The sequence below is a fragment of the Natrix helvetica genome (assembly GCF_964273705.1).
Source record: "Natrix helvetica genome assembly, chromosome: Z".
NCBI lineage: Eukaryota > Metazoa > Chordata > Lepidosauria > Squamata > Natricidae > Natrix > Natrix helvetica.
In genome coordinates this window covers 96,844,101-96,869,072 of record NC_138554.1, presented here as the reverse complement: position 1 = coordinate 96,869,072, position 24,972 = coordinate 96,844,101, and the positions used below count along the sequence as shown (strand labels likewise).

Genomic DNA, 24,972 nt, shown 5'->3' with positions numbered 1-24,972 from the left:
AAAAGAAGAGAGATGACAGATAAAACAAACTCAGATGGGAACAAGGAAAAGAAAGGGCATAATGTAGAATGTAAGATAAAGCACGTCTATTAGCTGGAGCAACCAAGTGTCGGTGTCTATGCATGGAAGTTGGTACCCATAACAATCCCTTTACACTTGTTCTTAGGAATGCTACATGAAGTCTTATATAAGGTTTTTGGTACGCTAAGTTGTCCTTATTGTATCGAAGTCAGCATTCTTTCAAGTCCTCTCTTGTAGTTTAATTTGTTCTCCTACAATACAAACTATTCCAATATAAAAATATTAATTTCCCCCGCTTTAGACAGGATAACTATAAATACCTTCACTTCTTCAAATCAATGAAGATTGTCATCTTTGTAGTATAAAGTACTCAACCAAGTCACTTCACATAGGCCTATTGGTTTATCTAGTATCTTTGGGAAACAAGTCTTTTTTTCTGCCAAATTTCCCCTTCCAATTTTCCCAGCATCATGGATTAAGTTTTGAAAAACTAATGTCTTTTGTTATTTTGCTTTATAAAATATAACAAAATTTCAGATTTTTCTGACAGAACCACTAGATTAAAATACTCCTCCGTAGTACCCTTTTATATAGACAGTTCATTTTCATTTTTAATGTTTCAGCTCAGATAGTTGAGTCATCTTCCTTTTATTTGAATCATCTGATTTACTTACTGCATCCCACCTAGCATCTCTTCAACCAATGTTTTGTGATTTCATAAATGTTAACTATCAGCTGGCTCAACCATTAAGTCTCATCTTCCCAGCATTTGATTCACAGCATTGCTGCGTGGAATTATTTCAGGACATCTCATTTGTTTTTATTACCTTGTAATTCATATACCCATACATCATTTCTATAATGTTTTGGTGTAAACTCTAAAACCTTGCTTGAGACAACAGAAAGCTTTCAATTTAGGAGCACAAAAGTTGTCAGTGGGGTTGGCCTTATGAAACTTGAAGAAATTATACCTTCTAGTGAAACAGAGAGCAGGATATACCCATTATATGTCAGTAAAGTTATTTCTGTCTCCTTCATTTAAACATTATTATCCTTAGTGCTTCTTACTTTCAGAATAACCTGGATTCAACAAATGTATTTCCACAGCTCTTCATTTATGAGGTATATTCCACTTCTTTTTGGAAAACTGAAGAGTCTATACTGAAATCCATCTCATCTCCCTTTCATTTCCTGTATGAGCCTAACCTAAGCAGGACTGAAGACCACAACACCCTGTGATCTTGAACAGATGTTTCCTTTCACATCCAAAAACATATTCTTGGTAAATTCAAGAGACTGTAAACTGTAAAGGCAGCAGTAACAATGTAAATAGAAATATTTGAATATATTTGTCCCATCCCCTGAAAGTTAAGAGATACATTTGTGTTTTTATCTATATTTATTTACTCTTGAAATTGAGGGAAAGAGTAAGTCATACTACACTTGCCAACACTAAATGTTCAAACCTAACCATGCAAAACTAGTGTAATTTTACCAAAAGGTATATAAATGCAATCTTAATACTTTTCTTTGTAGACATAAATTCAATTTAAGGCTATTTGAACATTTATAACAAAACTACTTTCTCAAAATGTAAGTCACATTCTAATTACATTATGTGAGATCAAAACAAGCAATGTTAATATTTAGGTCAACTTTTTTTAAAAAAAATATGTTATAATTCTCCCTGGCTAAACCACAGTGACAAAAGGAATCCATCTCAAGAGTTTATTGTGGAATTTTACTGATATAAAACTAAAGTCTACATAATTAAACAGTTTTACAAATTCTTTGATTTAAAGCTGGTGACCAGTTTTAAAAAGCACAAGATCATATAGCACTCGTTCTTTCCACAATTTTAAGATATTTTAGCCAGGATGGCCTAGTATAAAAAAGTGTAACTCATGAAGTATAGTTAATATTATTAATTACATCCGTGAGTACACTTTTATTCCTATCAGTTTCAGAACTGATAATTAAGCAGCACACACAGCTAGGGAATGAAGTCCCCACTGATTGGATATGTAAGGCAATATTGTACTATACTGAGTATGTATTTGTGGCAGTAATTGAGATGCAACTGGATGTCTGTTTAATCACCTGATTCAAGTACAGTTTTAAAAACACATTTTGCAAAAAAAGATCCTCCTGTTTTAAGTGTGAGCTGGGAGAAAGTTAAAATGTTAGAAACAAGTATCAACATGCAGTAAAATGTATTTTAAAGCTTAGAAGCACAAACTAGTATTCAGAAAGTTTTAAGAATTCCAACTGTTAAACATGAATTTTTCTGGTTAGGAATTAGAACACAGAAAAATCTAGACTAGATAAATTATACAAACATGTCTAGAAATAAATAACATAAATTCAAACATAGATAAACATATCCCATACAAACTTCAAATGAACTCCAACTTCAAATAACTTTTGCCAGTAGGGCTACATAATTGTCAAGTATGTTTTGTCACCAATATTAAACTGCAAGTTTTTCTACCTTTACAAATGACAAACATGAATATTTCAGGTTTTCTATATCTATTGTTGAGTCAAACAGTTTTAAGAACAGCTCTGCTTCTTCTAAAATGATGTGCTCTCTTCTCCTACAAATGAAGATTAAAGAAGATAAATTAAAGTGCTGCCAGATTCAAATTAAAATGTCTGATTATTTACTTCTAAAAATAAAGCTCTTGGATCAAAGAACAAACCAATTTTAAAAAAACTTGGAAGTAAAAAAAATAGTTTCTTTCCATACATAGGGGCAAATTAGCAAGGTAACAAATAATTATCAATTACAAACTATTTTATTCACATTATTTACAGTATTATAAAAGAGGCTTTTATAAACTTTCTCTGGAAGAACATTTTGTCCATTGTAAAGGTTCAAGTAAATAGTATTAAATATTAAAAATTACTCCTTTTATAAGGCACGAAGGAAAAAAATATTGATGTAAAATCTTTCTCCAATAGGATTCCTTATGTTAACAAAGTAGCCTTTTTTGTTTTTAAATTTTAAAAAGGGATCATCTCTGCCATTAATTCTACACACTTGGTTGAGTTGTAGGTATAAGACTATCTTTCTGCTATTTTCAAAATTTATTTAAAACTGATTTAAAACATAATAAAATAAATATATTTATTTTAGATTAAATTAGGCTAAACTGTGTTCTGGTCTATGACTACAATAATGTATTCATTATTTATTCATTTATTCTGCAGGGTAGAAAGTAAATGTAGAATTTACTTATGCATTCTCTATTATAGCTTCTTTGTGATGTGTGAAGCTGCTGTCAAATTTCCATCATCAAAACAGTGTAAACAGAATTTGAATACCAAATTAGAATGCAACAATAAATCTATAAAGGAGGTGAGTACTTAGCTGTAGCCATCTCTGCCAAATCTGGAGTCAGAATATTTCCCATACATACAAACCCTGTAAATTTGATCATCTCCAATAATTCCTAATAACAGATCTCTTAAGTGGTCTTTCCGTTTTATTGATACCTTAAGATAGTCCTCTTGAGTTACAATATTGTTCCTCAACCGATTATCTGGATTACATAGACACGATACTACTGTCTGTATGCTGCGATCCACAGATTTCTAAAACAATTAAAACTTTATTAATGTATTATGAATATTGCATGTTAGATGTTTTCTAACGCCTGAACTAATGTTGTATAAAGAGATAACTTTAGTCTCCTCATCTGTTTCCATTTTCATTACTTCAAAGCCCTATTATATATGAATCTAAATAGTATCAGGTCACAGGTGTGAAGGATGATCATTTTAAAAATTGTCTTCAAGAGGTATCTTGCTCCCATTTATACCCTTTGGAAAAGAATAACAAAATGAAACTGCAATACAGAAAGGTGGGCATTCGCCACAAAATTTAAACATGAAGTTTTGAGTCCTGGATAGTCATAAACAGGGATTCATATGTGGACACAAATTGTCAACTCATGCTTTAGCAACTGGCCATTTATAGGTTTTTTAGCAAATATAGTTGTTGACAGATCAATGTAACAGATCAATCTTCTAATGTTTTGGAATATTGGTTTATAACCTCTGCACACAAGGAAAAAAGCAATGCACAGAAAGTACAGATAGTCCTTGCTCACCAATTGCCTTTCAGTCACTGCAATACAGTGCAGCATACAATGGGGAATATATTGTATTTTTCAGTGTACAAGATGCATTTCCCCCCCACCCACCCAAAAAAAGTGGGTGGAAATGTCTGTGCATCTTATACAGCTAATATTGCCAAAGCCCCGTCCACCCGCCAGCACCCACTCTTTGGCCTCTGCCTCCCAGCAATTTACTTCCTTGCGGCAAATAGCAAACAGCCTAGTCAGCTTCAGCCTGATTAAGCACAAGCAGCTGATTGGTGGTTGGATGGCCTCCTGGAATACTACTTATCAGTTGTTTCAGGCTGCAGGGATCGCTGCAATTGCAATCCATTGCTGCTGCTGCCTAGCACCGCCTCCGTGCACCCCATTTTTAGCCTTCGTGCATCCCGTTTTTGGCTCATTCCAGGTGGCAGGGATAGGCAGTGGTGGCAAACAGCCTGGAGCAGCTGATTCCGGGAGACCGATCCAACCGCCAATCAGTTGCTTAAGCTAAATCAGGCTATACTGAAGCTGACCAGGGTGTTTGCTGCAAGGAGCTGAACTGCTGGGAGGCAGAGGCAGATTAGTTTCCTCATTGTTTTTCTCCCCAAAAGCTAGGTGTCTTATATTTCAAAGCATCTTAGAGTACGAAAAATACAGTACATAGAAAGCAATGTGCTGGCTTCACCTGATGTCACGGCGAGATCGGACACAGGAAGCATATCTCTGCGCACCCATGCTGAATTCTCCTCATTGCTGGGCTCCAAAAGGAGCCAAAGCTGCCCTGTAGGTGCAGCGAAGCAAAGAGGGGTGCTCTAAGAGGTCGAGGATAGCTGCATCTCTCTTGCCTGACCGGGGCTTTTTTTTCCCCCTCTCAGCCATAACGAGAAGAGGCAGCCCAGTGATGGCTCCCATGAAGCTGAGGCAGCCAACAACCATCTAAGCTTTGTGCAGGAGCAGAATTTGGTGAACAGTGTGTGAACTGGGTGAGAGGATATTCTTTTATTAAAACTTGACCCCAAGAAAACCCAGGGGAACTAATTATTTAGAACTATCCATCAAATCGGCGAATAAGCACTTTGAAAATTTACTAAACCAGAAGGAGAAAGAATTAAACAGAGAGCCGAAATTTTTTTCTTTAAAAATGCAGAAAATTGGACTCTCAAAGTGAGAAGTTGTGATATTGAGAAGGCATTTTAAAATGCTGGAACTATGGATTTAAAAACAATCCTGCTTTTTTACTTGAATTATAAAACAATTAAAATTAATTTGCCAGTAACAACATTGTGAAGTAGAGAACGCCATTTGCTGATGAGAGGAAAATATACAAGCCAGGGAATATCATTTGAAGGTCTTTGAAAATACTTATTGGATTACATTCCTAAGACAACTGGAGACTTGAATATTTAAATATGAGAACAAGGAAAAAATTTAATTAAAAAGACCCCTGAATGTTATGTTATACGATTTAATTCATAAAAGTGATTTGAAGATGCTTGGATAATCCCCTGGTCTATTTAAATTTGACTGATTATCTCTGGGACATAAAAATTGTGACTTGTGTAAGCTAAGCTTTAAATAAATGGTTCTTGGAATATTGGCCAAAAGTGGGATCTACTAAAACAAGATAAGACACAACACAAGGAGGAAATGAACGGAATTTTAAACGAGATAGAGCTGATGTTCCAAAGCATTAAGGATTTTATATAGAAACTACATAAGGCGATTATGGAATTAATGTATGGCATAGACCAAAACCGGAAAATATTATAGAAGGGACAATGAGCAAAGATCAGGACAGTCAGGAAAGAAAGGAACCAGCAGAAGGAATGGAGGGAAAAGCAGAACCAAGAAACCAACGAAAAGAAGATAACAAGGAGGAAATATCATCAAAATTAATAACAACTAAGGAATTCAAACGGGGAAAACATTTCAAAAGATTTAAAAAGAGAATGGAAGAAACAGGAAGATATTTTGGGAAAGGAGGTAGGGGTTAGAACAGATAGTTCAGGCAGTGGAAGAGAGTAGGGAGGTGAGAAAAGTTTCGATTGAACAGTAGACATAGACAGAGACAAAGATTTAAGAGAAGAATATGGGAGACAAATCAAAAAAAGAATAAGAATTAAAATATTGATGGATAGAAAAGAGAAAAAAGATTCTTCAAGAACATTTTTTAACGAAAACATGTATTAACATTAGAATTATATAGACAGGACAATTATTTTGTATGTACTGTGATAAGCACTGGAATAATATTTTAATACAAATAGATATGAAGCGTGAAATATGGGAATTATGAATAAAAACTAAGCATCAAAAATTGGAAAATTAAAGATTGAATGATGGTACTATTAAACATGCCTAAATAATATATTGATTAGCAGTGAAATAATAAAATCAAATAATGAGTAATTAAATAATGAAAAATATATTTTAACACAAGCATGCATATTAATAGCAGAATTACATAGATTGGAGGAATGGAAAGAATATTAATAGATCTGTATGTTTAAATGATATTGTGATTGCTATTAGAATTGTACATTGAAACTGAATAATGAAAGAATGAAGGATGAAATTTTAATATAAATAGATGCGAAGAGTTAAATAAGGGAAATATGAAAAATAAATCAGATGAAAGATGAGACAGAAAAGAAGCAACTTTTAATACTACGGTGACATGAATAAAAATAAATTAGAGGGGAATAACAGTACACACATTTTAACATAACAAGATCATGTAATAAGAAGGAGGTTTAGAAAATGGCGGTAGTATCAGGTATGTTTAAACAATATGGAATAATGAAAGACTATAACCGAATATAAATGTGTATTATTAAAAACATATAAGCGGGATAAATATAATAACCATGAGTAATACTATGTTTACCTGTAACAAAATGTATGATACACAGGTGTCACACTGTTCACGCATTGATATGTAAAGTAATATAAAATAAAAAACTTGAGCAAAAAAAAGAAAACAAACAAACAAACAAATATGCTGGCAGCTGCTAATGCATTACACATTAAAACTGGTGTAGTCCCAGGTGTATGTCTGAGTATCCTCTTGTAATCCTTTCATCCCTAATCTCTTAACTGTGGTGGAGAGAAATAAAGCCAAGTAATTTCTGTAGGCAATATCTGGTATTTGTCCTATCCTCCCCATAGCACAGAAATTGGAGAGGGACTACAAGATAGTAAATGAGTACGCAATGAGGACTACACTAGGCTGTTTACATTGTGCTCCACAGCTGCCATTGCTTTCAGGTTCAGTCTCTATTGAGTGTCTGTTTACTGTCTTGTAATCACTAATTCCCTTCTTTTTAATTATCCTACCCCAGGTAAACATTTCAAAGAGTGGGGAGTGGTTAGGAGGCAAACAAAAACCAAAGATGCAAAATGGATGAGTGTTGACACCCTGGAAAGTACAGCTGTGAGCACCTGATATCCTATATTGTGACCATTTTACTTAGTGACAGAATTGTAAATTCCAATTGTGGTTAGCAAACAAAGGCTATCTGTACTATTTGTATTTTACTCTTGCTTTTCATTTATTATACATCCAAGATTTGATTGTTTTTTGTGTAAAGAATATTTATGTAAAATAACTTATACCTTTTGTGGACTGTTTGCACATGATTGTGCAGTGTCAGTCATAGAACACTCTGCTTGGTCAGTTCCTACATCCATTTCATTACCATAATTCACTGTAGTATATGCCTGTATAAAATTTAAAAGAGTTAATAGAAATGGATACTGTCCAATCTATGAACTGATTAAAGAAGTCTGAAATAGAAACTACAGGGAAAAATATATTGCAACTTAGATACATAAAGCTTAATTATAGCATTTATTTATTTATTATTTGCTTATATAGTGGTACCTTGGTACTCGACTACTTTGAAACTCATCTAATTTGGTACTCAAAGTATTTTGACATAAAAAATTTGTCCCAGTATTTGCTACACAACACACAAGCTAGTATTTGTCACTGTCAGCTGGCTTGTGACTCACTACATTATTCCCAATGGGAAAAATTTGTTTGGTATTCATCATTTTGGGTTCTTATCGCCTCCTGGAACCAATTAACGATGAGTACTGAGGTACCACTGTATTTGGCAGACATATAGAATTTTGACCGATTGAAAAATAGTAGACAGCATCTTGGAAATTGTGGCTTCATTCATTTATAATCAAACTAGTTAAAATAATAATGTATATCAATGCTTCAATAGATAAAATGACTTAGGTTTACTTCCAGCAGCAACTTTGTTGGAATACATGTTAGAATGTATTTTGTATTGCAACAATTAAAGAATTATTCAACCAGTAGATGGCAGTGTTTAGTTTGCATCTATGGTTATAATCTATGGTTCCCTTTATGTTCTGAGGAATTTCCTGTGACAGTTGAAACTGTTAAGAGCAAGGCCCACAGTGACTGTATCCTGTATAATTTATTTTGATCTGTATGGCTATGTAAGCATCTTCTGCTGCCAAACTGTATGGCTATATAATAATTCCCTGCTATCATTTCTATAGAATAAAACAATTTTCTAGCAAGGCCCACGTAAAACAGCTTCAACCTAGATAAACCAGAGATGAAACCAGTATAAAACTATAGATAAACCCAGCATAAACTCAAATTAGAGGAGAAATATAAAGTTTAGCACAGAACAGACCAAACCAGTCATAGCCCACTACAATAAATAAGTGCAAGAAACAGCAGCAGCAAGAAGACTGTAACAAAATAGAAGAAAATGGCCAGTAACAAGCTGAAATAAAGATTTCATTTGCAAATCTGACAAATCAGAATTGCCAGCCTTGGAAATGAATGAAAATGCTGCTAATGAGGGAAGGTACATGAATAGGAACATGTATAAAACTACAAAGTAAATGTATAAATGAATAGGCCGGAACACCCTTCAGATGATTGGATAGACAAAGCTCAAAGAACAATCTCTCAGTATAGAAGGTGATCAAATCATTCATACATATAAATGTGAAACTACTAAATAAATGTTTAAAGGATTACAAAAGGTGCATGAAAGAGTTAATCTAAGCAACAAACTCTATTTTATTAGAAAGCTATACCAAATCAACCTGATGAAAAGCGAGGAAGATATGCAGGATTACATAAGGCATAGCTTGGAAATAGTTGAATGTCTGAGATATATAGAAGAAATAAAAGATTTTCCTGTTGCAGTGCTATTACTTAATGGTTTACCTGAAAGCTTTAAAACACTTGTCACAGTGCTTGATTGCACGTCTAGATGACAAACTAACATGGGAATATGTTAAGGGCAAGATGAATGTAAGCCTAAAACAGAAAGCATTAATAGTGATTATGCCTCTGTCACAGAGTCTGTTTTAAAAATGAAAAATAGAAATAAAAATTTACACGAAGCAAGAAACATGTGAATGCTTTGTATGCGAGAAAAAGAATCACTTATAAGTAGATTGCAGAATCTGGAAACCTAGAATGCAAAAATTAAAAGAGCCAAAAGTGTGAAGGAAGAAACTGATTTTTCTTCAGATAATGTACATATTTTTTAATCCAAAAGTTGCACTTCATTTTGCAAGCATGGTATGTTGATTCAGGAGCTATGAATCACATAACAAATGACAAGTATTTCTTTATTCACTTTAAAACAAACAATCACCAGAGGTAATGGGCAAATAATGAAATCAGAAAGAATAGAAGATGGTTTTCTTTACTATCCTATTTCTCAGACGGTAACCAGAAAGACACTTGTAAAAAATGTACTATGTCACTCCTCTTGAAACTAATCTTTTGTCAGAGTACAAGCTCACAAAACAAGGCAATGTAGTGACCATTAAAGATGACGGTTGTGTTATCACAAAAGGGGACATCTTACTTGCGAAGACTACAATTATAAACTTTTATCAGCTGACCTGCAATCAGGTAGCTAATACTGCCAGAGAAAAAAATATTCAAATTGCATTCACACATGGCAGACACCTTGAGCACAGAAATCCTGACATAATAAAGAAATTAACTGAGAAAGACTATCCAAGTAGACTAAAAGAAGTGCTGGCACTGGGCCACAAGAAGTTTCAACCAGGAGATAAACCAGAAGCAATAAAGGCATTCTAGCCAAATATCAGTCTTATGTTGCTCTTCTTGTGCAATATCCATCAACGCTGGTGATCATGTTGGCAATCCTATTTTTATCAACAGCTGCACAAAAAAGTGCTGCTGAGTTTTGTCCAAACCAGGCCCTTACATTTTGAAGCCATGTGTTCTTCTGCCTAGACCTCGTTTACCTTCAATCTTTCCCTGGAGGATACTTCAATGGTGTATTTTTCCAGGTATCTCATCACATGTCCAAAATATTCTTTCGCTTTTTAATGGTTTTGATTATTTTCCTTTGCTTTCCCAGGCAGCTTATCACCTCATTTCTGATTTTATCAACCCAGTAACAGTCGTCTGCAAATCTACATTTCAAATGCTTCTAGTCTCAAGTGGCTTTTTATCAGAGACCAATTCTCTACTCAGTAGAGCAGTATAGAAAAGATGTAACATCTGACAAGCCTAATTTTCATTCTTAGGCTTATGTCGTGACCACAGAAGACCTTTTTCATTTTGAAGAATGCTGTTCGAGCTTTCTCTATCCTTGTCTTTACTTCAATGGTCATGTCCCAGCTTTCATGTAAATTAAAACCGAGGTACATGATCCTTTCAACTTTTTCTAGTGGTATTCCTTCTGAATTTATTGGTGGTAAATTAATGAGTTGTTTGCTGATGACCACGATCTTGGTTTTTGAGGTGTTAAACTTCAAGCCATATTTTTCAAATATTTCTGTGACTGTTGATGAGGAGCTGAAGGTCTTAATGCTTACAGCCAAGCAGAACTGTATCATCAGCATATCTTAAATTGTTGATCCGAACAGTTTATTTTGAAACCAGTACCCTGTCTGACCCTTCTTTGTACTTCTGCATCATCTGAGTATTTTTGGCCTATTCTCACATGTACTACCTGATGCCATTATAGACTCTATAATTCGGATATCTTCCTTATGTTGCTCACAAAGCATTAAAACCCAGAGATGGGAAGAAGAATGCAAAACAGATTGTAACCATCAGAGCCCCAGCAGCTCCAATGCCTGCTCTTTCAAGAGCTAAGGCCTAAGCAGCAGCAGCAGCAGCTTTGTGGAAAACCAGGACAAAAAGAATGATAAGAAATAAGAAACAGAACTAAGAGCTGAAATGGGACTATTATAATGAGTAGTTGTTGAGCAGAGGTGTTTGAATACATGTTAGAATGTATGTATTACAACAATTACAGAATTATTCAGCCAGTAGATGGCAGTGTTTAGTTTGCATCTATAGTTCCTTTATGTTCTGAGGAGTTTCATATGACAGTTGAAACTGTTAAGTAGCAAGGCCCATGGTGACTGTACACTGTACTTCAAGCTGTATGGCTATATAACAATCCTGCTACTATTTCTATATAATAAAACAGAATTTTCTAGCAAACTTAAAAGATTAGCATCAATTTTTAAAGTGCTAGAGTCTGGTGCAGACTACTTAAAGTGTTTCTTCCAAGTACACCTGTCCAGATATTTAGATAATTTTTGGAGGCCCTACTTTGACTGATTCTACTAAATTTAAAAATCACCTTGAAGGCACTATTTAATGAAGTGTCAGAGAAATTATGTTCATGTAAAATTATATAAATGTAAAAAATATATAAATAATCACTCAGCAAGTAGTACATAAATAAGGATGGCAGGTCTCCTTTGATCATTGTAAATATTAGCGACTGAATTTAAATAAATTCAAGAAATGTGACTTACTGGCACAATGTAATTTCTTGGTTCTCCAGGAGGCCACTGTGGTGGAATCTTAAAAAAAATAGTAAGTGAAGAAACTATGAAGTAAACAAATTTTAGCAGAACATAGCATTTAACTTGCTTGATAAAATAATAGAAATACAATAATGCATCTTTGAGTAGCAATAGCACTTAGGATTATATACTGCTTCACAGTTCTTTACAGCTATCTCTAGAGAGTCAGCATCTGGCTCCTCATTTTACTGACCTCAGAAGGATGGAAGGCCGAGTCAACCTTGAGCCAGTGAGAATCAAGCTGCCAAGTAATGCAGTAATGCATTGACAATAACGCAGTACTGCATTCTAACCACTGTGCCACCATGTCTATGGAGATTCTCAATCATCCAGGTCATGGTTATCCTAAAGGTGCTTTTTCCAAAAGGTAACAGGATTTTTTTTTGTTTGAAAACGTTTTGCTGAATAACTAAAGAAGCTCCTTGGATGAAAAGTGAAAAATCTTTAAAAAACCAAGAGTCCAGTTATTGTTGTTGTTTTTTAAAAGCACCTCTTAAAAAACATCTTTGAATATTAATTTTTAGAAATATGAATGTCTGTCTTCCAAGTTTAAAGCAAGTACCCTAAGCTAAGCAACAAAGTTTGCACTCAAAACACAAAAATAGTAAGATAGATGATAAGTTTCGCTTACTTGGTTGATAAAATATGAATGCTTGTCAAGCTTATTTCCTGCTCTGAACTATATCAACTAAGTAGCTTCCATATTTTTTTTTTGTAAATAAGGTTAAATGTATAAGGAAAAAAACCCTACAATATCATCCAAAATAATCATTTACTGAATAATTCCTTAACAAATCTGACTCCATTGCAAGACAGAAAAGCCTTATAATATATCTCCCTTCCCCCAGTCCAACTGTTACAGCCTTCCTAAAACCTAGCAGCATTGGGCTGGACAAATATCAGGTGAAATGCTTAGATCTCAGATCAAATGATCCAGAGGTGTCAAACTCGTGGGCCGGATGTGTCACATGCTAGCCCTGCCCCCACCCAGTTTAGCGAAGGGGGCAAAGTCCCAATACATCACATGAAGTCATGATCCAGACAAAGGGAACAGCAACTGAAAGTTTGCTTTTCTGCACCTTATTGTATCTTTTGAGAGGGAATTCTCCTGATCTTACATGCAATCAGAAGTAGACAATCCTAAATTATCAATGTCTAACAGTTAATATTATATAAGTACTTTTAGGTAGTTTAAAAGTCCCCACAAATGCTGACAGGTGCAATGTATAAGTGCCCTTATTATTTTTTGTCTTTGAAATCTGGATTTCTGCAGTTTAGTAACAAAAAGCTCACAGCAGACAGTAAACACAATTTGATATTTATGAAGACCTGCTACTATCCAGCATATATGATCTTCTTGCTTAGTTATTCCTACAAATACATTTCAAAGTATCAAGCGGCATGATCTGAAAGCCATATTAAAATATCTTTAGTTCAGATAAAACTTAACTTTTAATTTTTAGATACTAAAACTGAAATATACACAAACCTGGTAATTATAAGTTGGCTGATATCCTACAGGAACTTGTTGCTGAATTAATAAAGCTGGAGAACCATAAGGATAGGCCTATAAGTTCAAAAACAAAAATAGTTTTGGATAGTTTTCTACATGAACACATCTGTAAATCTGTTTTGAAAATGTTTCTGTACTTGTAAGACAGAAGTCATGGCAAGCTACATTCTACCATATCTTATCGGTAGAACTTGGTTCGTAATTCCAAAAATATATATATTTTGTGCATCAACCAGTTGGTGTAAGCTTTAAATTCATGAATCTCCTTTTCTTTTGTATTATCATTCTTTTTCAGATAGCAATTTTAAGTTGGTTACTATTTTCAAATGTAATGATTAGTTTAAATCACAAGAAGTCACAATGATTGGCAGCAAATAAATTTAAGAAATAGTAATAATACATCATGTAGCTTGCTATCCTTTCTTCCCATGTTCACAAAAATAGAATGTAAGTCTCATGTCTAAAAACTGTATAGTACAACAAAGTTTTATTTAAATAAATTGGCAGTAAGAATGAGCAAGACCTATAGAAATTGTACCTACAACAATTCTGAAAAAATGTATTGTTGACATAATTTTCTAATGAAAAAAATGAGGGCATTTTAAGAAACCAGTATAGCTTGTACCTGCAGAAAGATAAAAAGACCAAAAGAATTATCAATTGCAAGAGATTCTAAAAACAAAAAAAATGGCTTTTTTTCCTGTATTGTTGTAAAAGAAAGAAAAGGGAGAACCTGCTACTACCTGCAAAATTATTTTATAACAACAGGTGCAGCAAGAGGGGAAAGTGCAACACCTTTGGTTTCTTTCCTGATCCCCAAAGTTGAAATGGGTTTGATTGGGCATAAGCAAAAGGAGGGAATTAAACTTGATTTAAATAGATGATTAGGAGGTACCAGGTTATCATGAATGATGGAGCCATGTGATGTCTTAGCAGTTAAGCCATTGGTGTCAAGCCCAATGACCCACAGCCTGGGTCAAAATCCAAGTGCTGTACAACAGGTGAGCTCCGATTACTCATACTAACTCCTGCCAACCTTAGTTTGAAATCATGCAAATATGAGTAGATGGATGGATACCACTTTGGCAGGAAGATTACTATGTCGCATATTTTCATGCTGGCCCCTTGGAAGTATCTCTAAGACAACACAGGCTCCTTTGTTATAAGGAAATGTTGCAGGTGATGGATATGTTTAGCTTAAAAAAACAACAACCATGGAGAGATAAGACAAGCTTTTTTATACAGCAATTGTTCAGAAGACAGGGCAGGAAAGAATGGCCTTAAATTACAAAGGTGATTAGATGATGTCCATGGCCCTTTGCAATCCTTGCATTATTAATGTTATTACTTCTTAAATTTTAATACCATATAGCAGTGATGGTTAACCTTTTTGGCACTGAGTGCTGAAACTGGAGCACTGCGCGTGTGCTGGAACCCAGAAGAGCAGCTGGCGACAGCACACGTTCCCAGAGAAGGCTTGGTGTGACACCTCTGGCACGTGTGCCATAGGTTTATTTATTTATATTTATTTATATTTAATGCTTCTAGACCGCCCCCTCTCCCGAAAGGGACTCAGGGCGGTGTACAGTCCATGCAAAATATATCAAAATACAATAAAAAGTTGAATATGTACAGTTGGCATGGAGGAGGTTAAAAATGTAATTAAAAGAACTGTACAAAGCTAGTATAAATATAAGTTTTTAAACCCCTAAAACAGACAAAATAAATTAAAAACAATACCCCTAAAATAACCAGTTAATAGTATATTTGCCAGGAGGGACAGTTGTAATTATGCCAGGCCTGCTAATCAGAACAGGTGAGTCTTCAATTTTTGCCGGAAGGAGCGGAGGTCAGTAGTGGTTCTAATGTCGGGGGGGAGGTCATTCCAGAGGGTTGGGCCCATCACAGAGAAGGCCCTACTCCTTGGTGTCGCCCGTTGGCATTGCCTAGTGGACGGCACCAGGAGAAGTCCCTCTCCTTGTGAGCGAATTGGCCGCAGGGATGTATGTGGGAGGATGCGATCCCGCAAGTAACTAGGTCCCGTGCCATGGAGCGCTTTAAAGATGGTAATCAGCACCTTGAAACGCACCCGAAAAACCACAGGTAGCCAGTGCAGCTCGCGCAGGAGAGGTGTTACGTGAGAGTACCTCGTACTCCCCATCACAGCCCGCGCGGCTGCGTTCAGAACTAACTGCAGTCTCCGGGCGCGTCCCAAGGGCAGCCCCATGTAGAGAACGTTGCAGTAATCCAGGCGGGATGTCACCAGCGCATGAGTGACCGTGCGTAGGGCATTCCGGTCCAGTAGGGGGCGCAATTGACGCACCAGGAGAACCTGGTGGAACGCCCCCCTTGCCACGGCTGCCACATGGTCATCCATTGACAGCCGGGCATCAAGGAGGACGCCCAAATTGCGCGCCCGTTCCACAGGGGGCAATTGTTCGCCCCCTATGGCCAGCGATGGAATCAGCTGGCTGAACCGAGGTGCCGGTAGCCACAGCCACTCAGTCTTGGAGGGGTTGAGTTTAAGTCTGTTGTCCCCCATCCAGACCCCGACGGCTTCCAAACACCGGGACATCACTTCGACAGCCTCGTTGGGGTGGTTTGGGGTTGAAATATACAGCTGAGTATCATCAGCGTAGAGGTGATACTCAACCCCAAAACCACGGATGATCTCACCCAGCAGCTTCACATATGTGTTGAACAGGAGAGGCGAGAGGACCGACCCCTGTGGCACTCCACAAGTGAGTGGCCTCGGGGTCGACCTCTGTCCCCCCTGTTTGCCATCAGGGCCATATAGTATTGAGAATACAAAAATCAGCAATAACAGTATAAAATAGAAATAATGATTGTGAATAATATTTCAAAAACCCAATGGAAAACTTCATTTTCACTGGTTTCCAGAGGCCTTTATTGATGAATGCAATAAATTTCCATATTGTTCCAGAATACAGATGTGATAAGAAAGCAATACTTAATAGCCTTAGCCATTCTCACCCCCGGGAGGATCTCTTTGGATAGGTCAATTCCAGTAGAAGTAGATAACTTCAAGGTTTCATATCAAGCCATTTACGACTAATTTAAGTCAAAACTATTTGATAACAATACATCATTATAAACTAATTATTGTGGTTTAAACTAATTCTATAAATTCTAATTCAGTGATTTCTACCTTATTATATGCTTGGTTTTTTAAAAAAAATCTTCAGATTCTTTTATTTGTTTTTATTTATGTTTTCCTCAAATACCTCCTACCCCAAAAACAAACCCCGGCCCAATTTTCATGCCTGCACTTAATAAGTCCCACCCCAAAAATAAGCCCGTTAAGCCCCACCCACCATCTGGTTTTATGAAGAAGGACGAGGCAAATGCATAAAAATCAAGCTAGGGCAGGGGTCAGGGGGTGGAGCTGCCTCACATGCTCCGCACCTGCTTGCCTTAAGACCACCGCACGTAGGCCTCCCATGCATCGACACATGTCGTGATGCTGCCTGGCTACTTCTGAGTCGGCTTGCAGCCAGACACTGCAAGGCTTGTCGTGCTGATGCTGATGCTTACAACAGTTCACCACGAGGAACGTCACACAAGTGCTACTACTTGTGGCAGAACACTGGGAGGCTCAACATACCACTGCTGCCACCTGCGCACAAACTGGCATAACACGCCCCCTGCTGGCCAGACTCCTCGTGGCATCTGGTCACGAACAACTACAACTGGCTGCAGTGGTCCTAAGGTAAGCAGGTAAAGACCTCCCCTAAAATAAGACTTGGTGCTTATTTTAGGGCCCAAAGGAAAATAAGACTGAGTCCTATTTTTGGGGAACTATGGTAGCTTTTTCAATTCATTAACTATCTTTATTTCACTGGTTATGCTTTTTATTTTTTATTTTATTTTATGTAATTTTGTTATAAAATACAGTACAAGAAAACAAAAAAGTCAAAAATATCATTTTGAACTGTACCTATAAATCTGTGGCTAATTACCCAAAAATCTGAAAAGTAAGTGTAGCATTTTAAGAAATAGCAAGAGTTAGCAGATAGGCCACTGCACTTTGCCTCTCCTATAGTCTTCAAGCGACCTTCAGAAGTAGCTCCCATGCTGAGTAGATTGCAAAAGTCTAACTACATGGTGATAAAAGTATGAATCGCTGTAACCAGAGCTTTCTATTCCAGAAAGGGCCACAATTGACACACCAGTCACAACTGAGCAGAAGTTCTGGCCACAGCTTCTAACCAGCAGTAATTATGAATCCAAGACAATGTCTCTACATCCCAGATATGTTCAAGAAATAGTACTACCGCTTCAGAAGATAACATGAGAAATAACAGATGAATAAACATTAATTCCATCTCATTTTAACTAAACTTTAACATGTAACTTTAATTCTGACAGCCTCCAGGAAAAAAAATGGGTGGGGGAGGACTTTCACAATATCTCCAGTCTATTCCAGAGTAAGTAAATAAAGTGGAAATAGTTTATACTATAATCTTATGAAATGTTTTAGATGTTAATAAGAAGCTTGCATCTGAAAGTATGCCAATTTAGCAATATAATTCACTGGAATATTTTTAATGTAGTTGTACAATTTTACGTTCTCTGAAATGTAATTAAATGACTTAAATTTCATTCTAAAGACCTTACCTGAACATATTGTGTGACAGGACTCATCACAGCTGGAGACTGCATATATGTTTCCTGGTTACTCCAAACACTATGGAACTGAGGTGTAGGGGAATTAATAAGCATTGGCCTGGGTGGCACATGATAGGCACCTTGTGGGATAAAAAAGTAAAGTTATATCCTCAAAATTCCTTCTACCTAAAAAACATTCCAATATTCAAATATATTTCATCCTTCCACATAAATTAGTAGTTATCACTATGCTTCTGAAGTACACCACTGACAAGACATAGTGTATAATGACAATGGTTTTCATATATCCATCCTGAAAAAGAAAGTGAGTAACTAATGGTAGAATAATAATAAATATCAATGTGGTATGTCTGCACCAAGTGTTTTTGCCATCCTTCTATTATCTAGAAACCAAACTGTTCGCTATATCAAGAGGCTTTTCTTTATGCAGCCTGTCAAATTCAATAATACTCACATAAGTTTGGATGTTTCCTTATTGCAGGTCCCAATTTGAGCTTCTTCCCATGAAAGTTTATTTGTGACTATAAAAAAGTAATTTAAAGGTTTTGATTCATGTACTTTTCTCAACAGACTAAATAATATCAATAGTTACAATTAATATAACTATCATAGGTGACTGGAATTCCATACTGGCAAATGTGAAGACCACCAGAGAATTTTCTTTCAGATTAATAATATGAATTATCACTAGATATATTAGATTTTTGAGATAACTAAGGTCAAGAATGAGAAGGCAAGAAAAGCTGCAGTACTTCACCTGTTACCAGAAGAGCAAGAAAAATTAATGGCACTAAACAAGTCAATATAGAGAAGAAAAGAGGAACGAAATCTTTTCTAGCCAATTGTTCCATTGACAAATGAGTCAACAATGACTTGATGGCACATAATCAATAAATCATATTGGAAATCCCTTGAATAAAAAGCAATCATTTAATAACATATCAGTGACTAGAAGACCTAGCTGTACAGATCATAAAAACTACTTCTTGACAATTCCACATTGTTTACCATAAGAGGCATCGGATTAGGGAGGAAATGGGGTCATTGTGATCAATCACAAGGCCATCCTTGTACTGACACGTGCACATACATGCCTGACATATATTGACATGTCAAAAGCATCAGATTGGTAGTATCATTGTAAACTTTTTTTAATCTTAGGAATTTAAATATTTATTCTAAACTTCTCATTAGAAGCCCCCTTGCATTTTATGACTATCTCTGTACATAATTTATATACAGCAAAGTACACAGCCCATCTTGTTTTTGTTAGACTGAATTACATATATTAAGAGCATCATGGGCTAATTGATTAGAACTAATTGACCAGAAAAGAAAATTTCTAGGATTCAGCTTCTGCAGAAATGTAAAATCTATTATGTGGCCCAGTCTTCAGATGAAAGGATGCTAAATGCCCCATGGAATTTTCAAAACACCACAGAATTAAATTCTATTGATGCTACCATTAACTATAGAACAGAAAGAAGACTTGGCTTACAGATGAAATTAAAGCCTTTGAGTAGGCAGAGGTCTGCAACCTTACAACCCTTAAAGAGCCATTTGAACCAGTTTCCCACAGAAAACAGGGGGGGGGGCACAAAAACTGGCTGGGTGTGGCCAACTCAACATCACTGCCACCCAATCACATGACCTCCCAACCACACCTACCCAGGTTTTGTGGCTTCCGGTGTTTTCTGTGGGAAATGGATCTCTCTCTCCCTCTCATTTGTTTTTCTTTTTCCTCTCTCTCTTTCCTTTTTTTTCTTTTTCACTTCTTTTCTCTCCTTTCTCATTTGTTTCCCCTTTTCCTTTCTCTCCCTCCAGCTCTCATTTCTCTCCCTCTGCCACTTCTTTTGCTTCTTTTTCCCCGCTCTCATTCTCTCCTTCCATCATTTTCTCATTTCTTTTTCTCCCATTCTCATTTCTTTCATTAGTTTTTCCTGTCCCTTTCTTTCTCTCCCCCTTCTCTCTCATTTTCCTCTTTTCCCTCTCTCATTATCTCCTTCCAACTCTTTCATTTCTTTCTCCCCCTTCTCTCTCTCATTGGTTTCTTTCTTCTCTCTCATTCCCCCCCCCTCCATCATTTTTATATTTCTCTCTCCCTTTCCACTTTTCTCTCTCATGTCTCTTGTGCATGTAGGTGCGCACAAGCAGAATACCCTCCAGGGTTGGGATCACAGCAACGGCAGCAACTCCTCCCATTGCCGTCACTGTGTGCTCAGGTGAGTAGCCGGCTGCGCAAGACAGCCAGAGCTTTTCCTCCCTGATTTCGGTGCTGGCTGCTTCTCATCGTTCCCCTCCTTCCTGAGCTGACATGAAGAGGACCGTGGCTGGCACTGAACTTCCCACAAAGGATGCGGAATCACAAAAAGCAAGCAGTTGCGGGCAGTGCAGAGAAAATGCTAAGGGCATTTCAGCAACACAGCTCTACAGAGAGGCTCGTGTCTTCTCAGGATAGAGAGCAGGTCACATAACCAGGTCATGCCAGTGTCTCGGGGCAGAGAGCAGGTCACGTGACCAGGTTGGCAGGAAGTCGCAGGAAAGGGTTCAAAGAGTCACTTGCCGCTCTAGACCCGCAGATTGGCAACACCCGGAGTAGGAGATTGAAACACAAATAGGAAAAGACTGTATTTTGAAGAATTTTAAGAAAGATAGCCTTGAAGATAGTCTGGCAGACATCTCAAAACCCAATTAATCTTTACATGCATTTTTTGGGGTAAAAATAATTCTAATTTTGCAACTTGGATTGCATAAAGGCCAGAATCCAATATAAGGAAACTTATCCAGTTTTCTTGATCAGTTTCAATTTGTTCACCTTGAAAAACTGATCAAAATAGTAAAAGTTACATTTTATTATTGGCTAGTATTAAGATACTGAAAAAGACCAATAGAATAGAATATTTGTAGCTCAGGTTTAAAATGAAGGATGCCCTTTCAACCTGAAACTCGCTACTAGCACTGATCATATTACATTCCATGCCAACAAGGTAAGAGAAAGTTATTTGGATGTATTTGTATTGGTTGCACGCTAGATATGGTTTAATTCAGACTTGATATCTCTCTTGTTCAGAAGTGCATCTGGATTAAAATATAGGCTATACCAAATGAATTCATATAAGGTTGTAATAAATAATATTCACCAGTTGAAATCTATTTGGAGCAATAATTCTTTCTTGGTTGAATAAATGTATCTTAATATTTTTATAATCAAACCAAGTTAATGCAAACATACAAGTACTTGGTATGATGACTATTTTGTTTGGACATTAGAGTATTATTTGGCAATAAAAACTGTATAAGAAGACCATTAACATTCCAAATTGTAAACAGATTCTAAGTATCAACAGTCTGATCAAATATCTTATTAAAAAAAAAATTCTTGTGATTTCCATTCCAAAAAAGAAACCAATACAAGGTTTCTATATTATTCCACGTAGACCCCAAGTTAACAACTTACTTCTACTATTTTCTGTACATCTACGTTGTCCAAAAATGATACAAATCCATATCTACAAAGATAAATCAAAAGTATATCAACATTCCTTTTGAATTAATATCCCATTATGTAATTAAATGCTTTGCATTAAAATGGTTGCATCCAGAAAAGTAGAAAACCAAGTATCATAGAGATACAGGGATCAAATTAATGAGAATGTTTATATCCTTCTATCTTCAAGGAAAATCTTATGCACTTCTCAAACTAAATGACCAATGGCTATTTTTAATACAAAGGAGATTGAGGATAAAACTTTTAACTTGACTTGTGGTTCTATTTCTGGTGATATTATGTATTATTTTATTTTAAAAATTCTACAATAAAGATTAAAATAATGCACAATAAAGTAAACTTACAATTAAACAGCAACAAAGGAATGACTAATTAAAGCTAAAGCACACCACTGAATAATTTGTTTATGCCTGAAACTTGCAGTTCAGTTTCAAACTTTTAATTCTATTCATTAATACATTTCATTACCAGTTAATTTTTGAATAGAGTAGTGTTTGATCTAAGTACTGTAGCTACTTAACAGCTTCACAATTATTTGTTATCAATGCCATCCAAACCAACCAACTTACCCTTTAGATACGCCAGTTCTGTCAGTGATTATTTTCACTTCTTTAACTGTGCCATATCGTGTAAAAAAGCCCCGAATTTCTGTCTCATCCATCTAGGAATAAATTATATAAAGTCATACTAAACATTATTTGAAGGTAATATTACAGAAAGGCCCTGTAGTAAAATACTGTTAACTTTAAAAAAGTATTTCGAATAACTATCCAATTATTTATTAAACAGCAGTACTGCCAACATAATCTAAGAACATTTTAAGAGAGAACATATGAAACTTCCACTGAAAACTTTGGATCCAATAATAATTCTTTTTACAATTCTTAGAAGATATCAATGATGGGTTTATTTTCACTTGGGATTGCAATCTTCATTGTGTAGAATTCAACTTCTCAAAAGTTTTTGTAAAAACATAAGACACTGAAATCCTATTATGAAATAAATACATACCCTTATATCTATTCCACCCACAAAAATGGTATTTGGCATGATTTTCCCTTCAGGCAGAACATATCCTTGGCTGGTAGCAGGTAACTGAGAGTTTTCTTCTCGTGGAATATTTGTGTTTTGAGAGTCCTGATTTGAAGTAGACTACAAAACAAATGTTTTTTTTAAATCCTCCTTCTTAAACACTATTACATCTAGAAATTATTCCTCAAGTATATAAAATATGACACAAATAATGATAGAATACAAAAGGTAACCAAGCACATATTCTACTGATCCAAAATAGAGGGTTCTTGTTTTACATTTCTCTAAAATTATTGGAGTATTTTCGGTAATCAATTTCGCTGTATTTAATTACTATGACAATAAAGATTATACTTATACTTCAAGATAAATTGCTCAGTTGTAACAATTCAGCAGCTTCCAAGAATACCTTGAATTGATAGCAGGAATTTGGTCCTCTTAATCAAGGTCACTGGAATTAAATTACTATATCAATCCTTTATATGAATGCTTTTAAACTATTTGCAAATAAGAACCCAGCAAACATTTATGGAACAACCTACCAATCTGCTGATCAGAAGGGCCCTCTTAAAAAGTGGTGTTGAACTACAATACTTGGGCTATGCTGAATGAAGCTTTTATGAATTGCAGTTCAAAATAACAAGTTAATAAAATATATTTGGATTGGCTTCTGATACAATCTCAGATCACATTAAAGTAAACACATACCTTTTTAAAACATCCAACTTATTAAATATGGATAACTTGATACATGTTTAATATATATCAAATTCAAGAAAAACAACTCAATGGAGAAGCTTAACTCTTAAATTGTTAATTCTTTTTGGGACTGAGCCTTTGCCAGACTGCAGTTAACTTAGTAAAAAGAAAAGGCGGCCGTTATTTGTCCACTTCAAACTCGCAACACTATTGGCGGATTCAACGTCCGAGATGAACCTATTCTGAAGACTTACTTTGAGATAAGTGCAGGCAGAATTGAAGTCTGATACCTTAATACTGGCTACCATCCGATCTACGTTTATCTTGGAGGAAATCGCACTGAAACCAAAAGGGTCTAGTCATATCTCTGAAACTACTTATTTATAATTAGGGTTTTCGTTAACCCTGTTAAGAATGCCACACCTATATAATCTATTAACGAGAATTAAGAATTGCTCTGCCTCCATAAAACACCCACTAAGCAGGAGGGCGGCGGACGGAAAGAGGCTTTTTACAACTATGGTTTAGCGCGATCAGCCGCAGTGACTCGTGGCCAGCATAAATCGATCGTTGACTCCCACGCGACGACAAAATGGTGATCGCGCCTCCGCCTCAGAAGCATCTTCGCCTAGTTTTCGTTTGGCCTTTGCAGTGCCGCTCGACGTAACCTACCATCTCCACACATCCTTTGCACGCCTCCACTTCCCGCCTTTTTCTTGCCCCTTTCTTCACAACCCCCCAGCTTGACTTAGGCCTTCAGTCCCATCCATTTGAGCAACCTGCATCCAAATCTTCGTGGGCAAGTGGCTTTTTAAGTTTGGTTTTACAAAACTCTTCCTTTCGTTTTAGGCATCCCGTATGCTAAACTTAGCTCGTTTACTCTCACTATCCCCCCCCCCCCGGACCTTTAAACGGTTGTTTAAAAACCCCACAAGAGTTGTATCACGGAAAAGCCAATCCTTGCTTGAATGGAATACGACGGCCTCCTTGAACTTACCATCTTACCGCACGTCAGAGCAAAGCCTTTCCCGCTAACAATAACTAAGACGGGTATTCCCCGTTTTAAAGTAACAACCCCACAAAACCCCCACCCTTCCCCCCGAAAACACGACCTGCGCGCCTCCTAAGCCGACGCTTATCAGAAAGTTGCCCAGACCCCGCCCCGAGGTGAGCGACCGAGTTTTTGCCACACCCAGAGCTTCGGGAGTGGACGAGAGCTGCCTTTTAAACGAGGAGGGAGGGGGAGGGGAATTCTTTGGACCATGGCTTTTCTCATATTCGCATTCGTTTTTAATCCCATGAAGGTGTTAGATTATTTTATTAAGCCTATTGGTGGTAGCCTTCATAGCGCTGTTAACATCATGGTCTGTTAAATAATAATTTTATGTGGTTGGTTCTCCCCCCCCCCTCCACTTCTGCTGAGGTACATCTTGCTTCATTTTATTCATTTTTATCTTGCCTTTCTAAATAACTCCAGCCTAATACCCTTCTTCGTCCTATTTTTTCCACATATAACAACCCTGTGAAATGAATTGGGTTGTAAAGAGTGACCTAAAGTTCATGACTAAGGCTGG

General features: G+C 36.3%; 1 protein-coding gene across 2 annotated transcripts; it reads right to left on the bottom strand.

Annotated features, from left to right (window-relative positions):
* Positions 1-1,735: 1,735 nt before the first annotated feature.
* Positions 1,736-24,529, bottom strand: DAZL (deleted in azoospermia like). Of its 2 annotated transcripts, none has more exons than XM_081970873.1 (11): positions 24,396-24,529; positions 22,679-22,819; positions 22,237-22,328; positions 21,617-21,668; positions 18,614-18,680; positions 18,148-18,278; positions 13,486-13,563; positions 11,946-11,993; positions 7,743-7,847; positions 3,520-3,618; positions 1,736-2,618 (listed from the first exon to the last, which is right to left on the bottom strand). In XM_081970873.1, the coding sequence occupies exons 1-11, from the start codon at positions 24,396-24,398 to the stop codon at positions 2,565-2,567; spliced, it is 870 nt and encodes a 289-aa protein (XP_081826999.1). In that variant the 5' UTR covers positions 24,399-24,529; the 3' UTR covers positions 1,736-2,564. The 2 variants fall into 2 exon arrangements, with proteins under 2 accessions (XP_081826999.1, XP_081826998.1); XM_081970872.1 differs by lacking the exon at positions 24,396-24,529 and adding an exon at positions 23,653-23,875.
* Between the last annotated feature and the right edge of the window lie 443 nt (positions 24,530-24,972).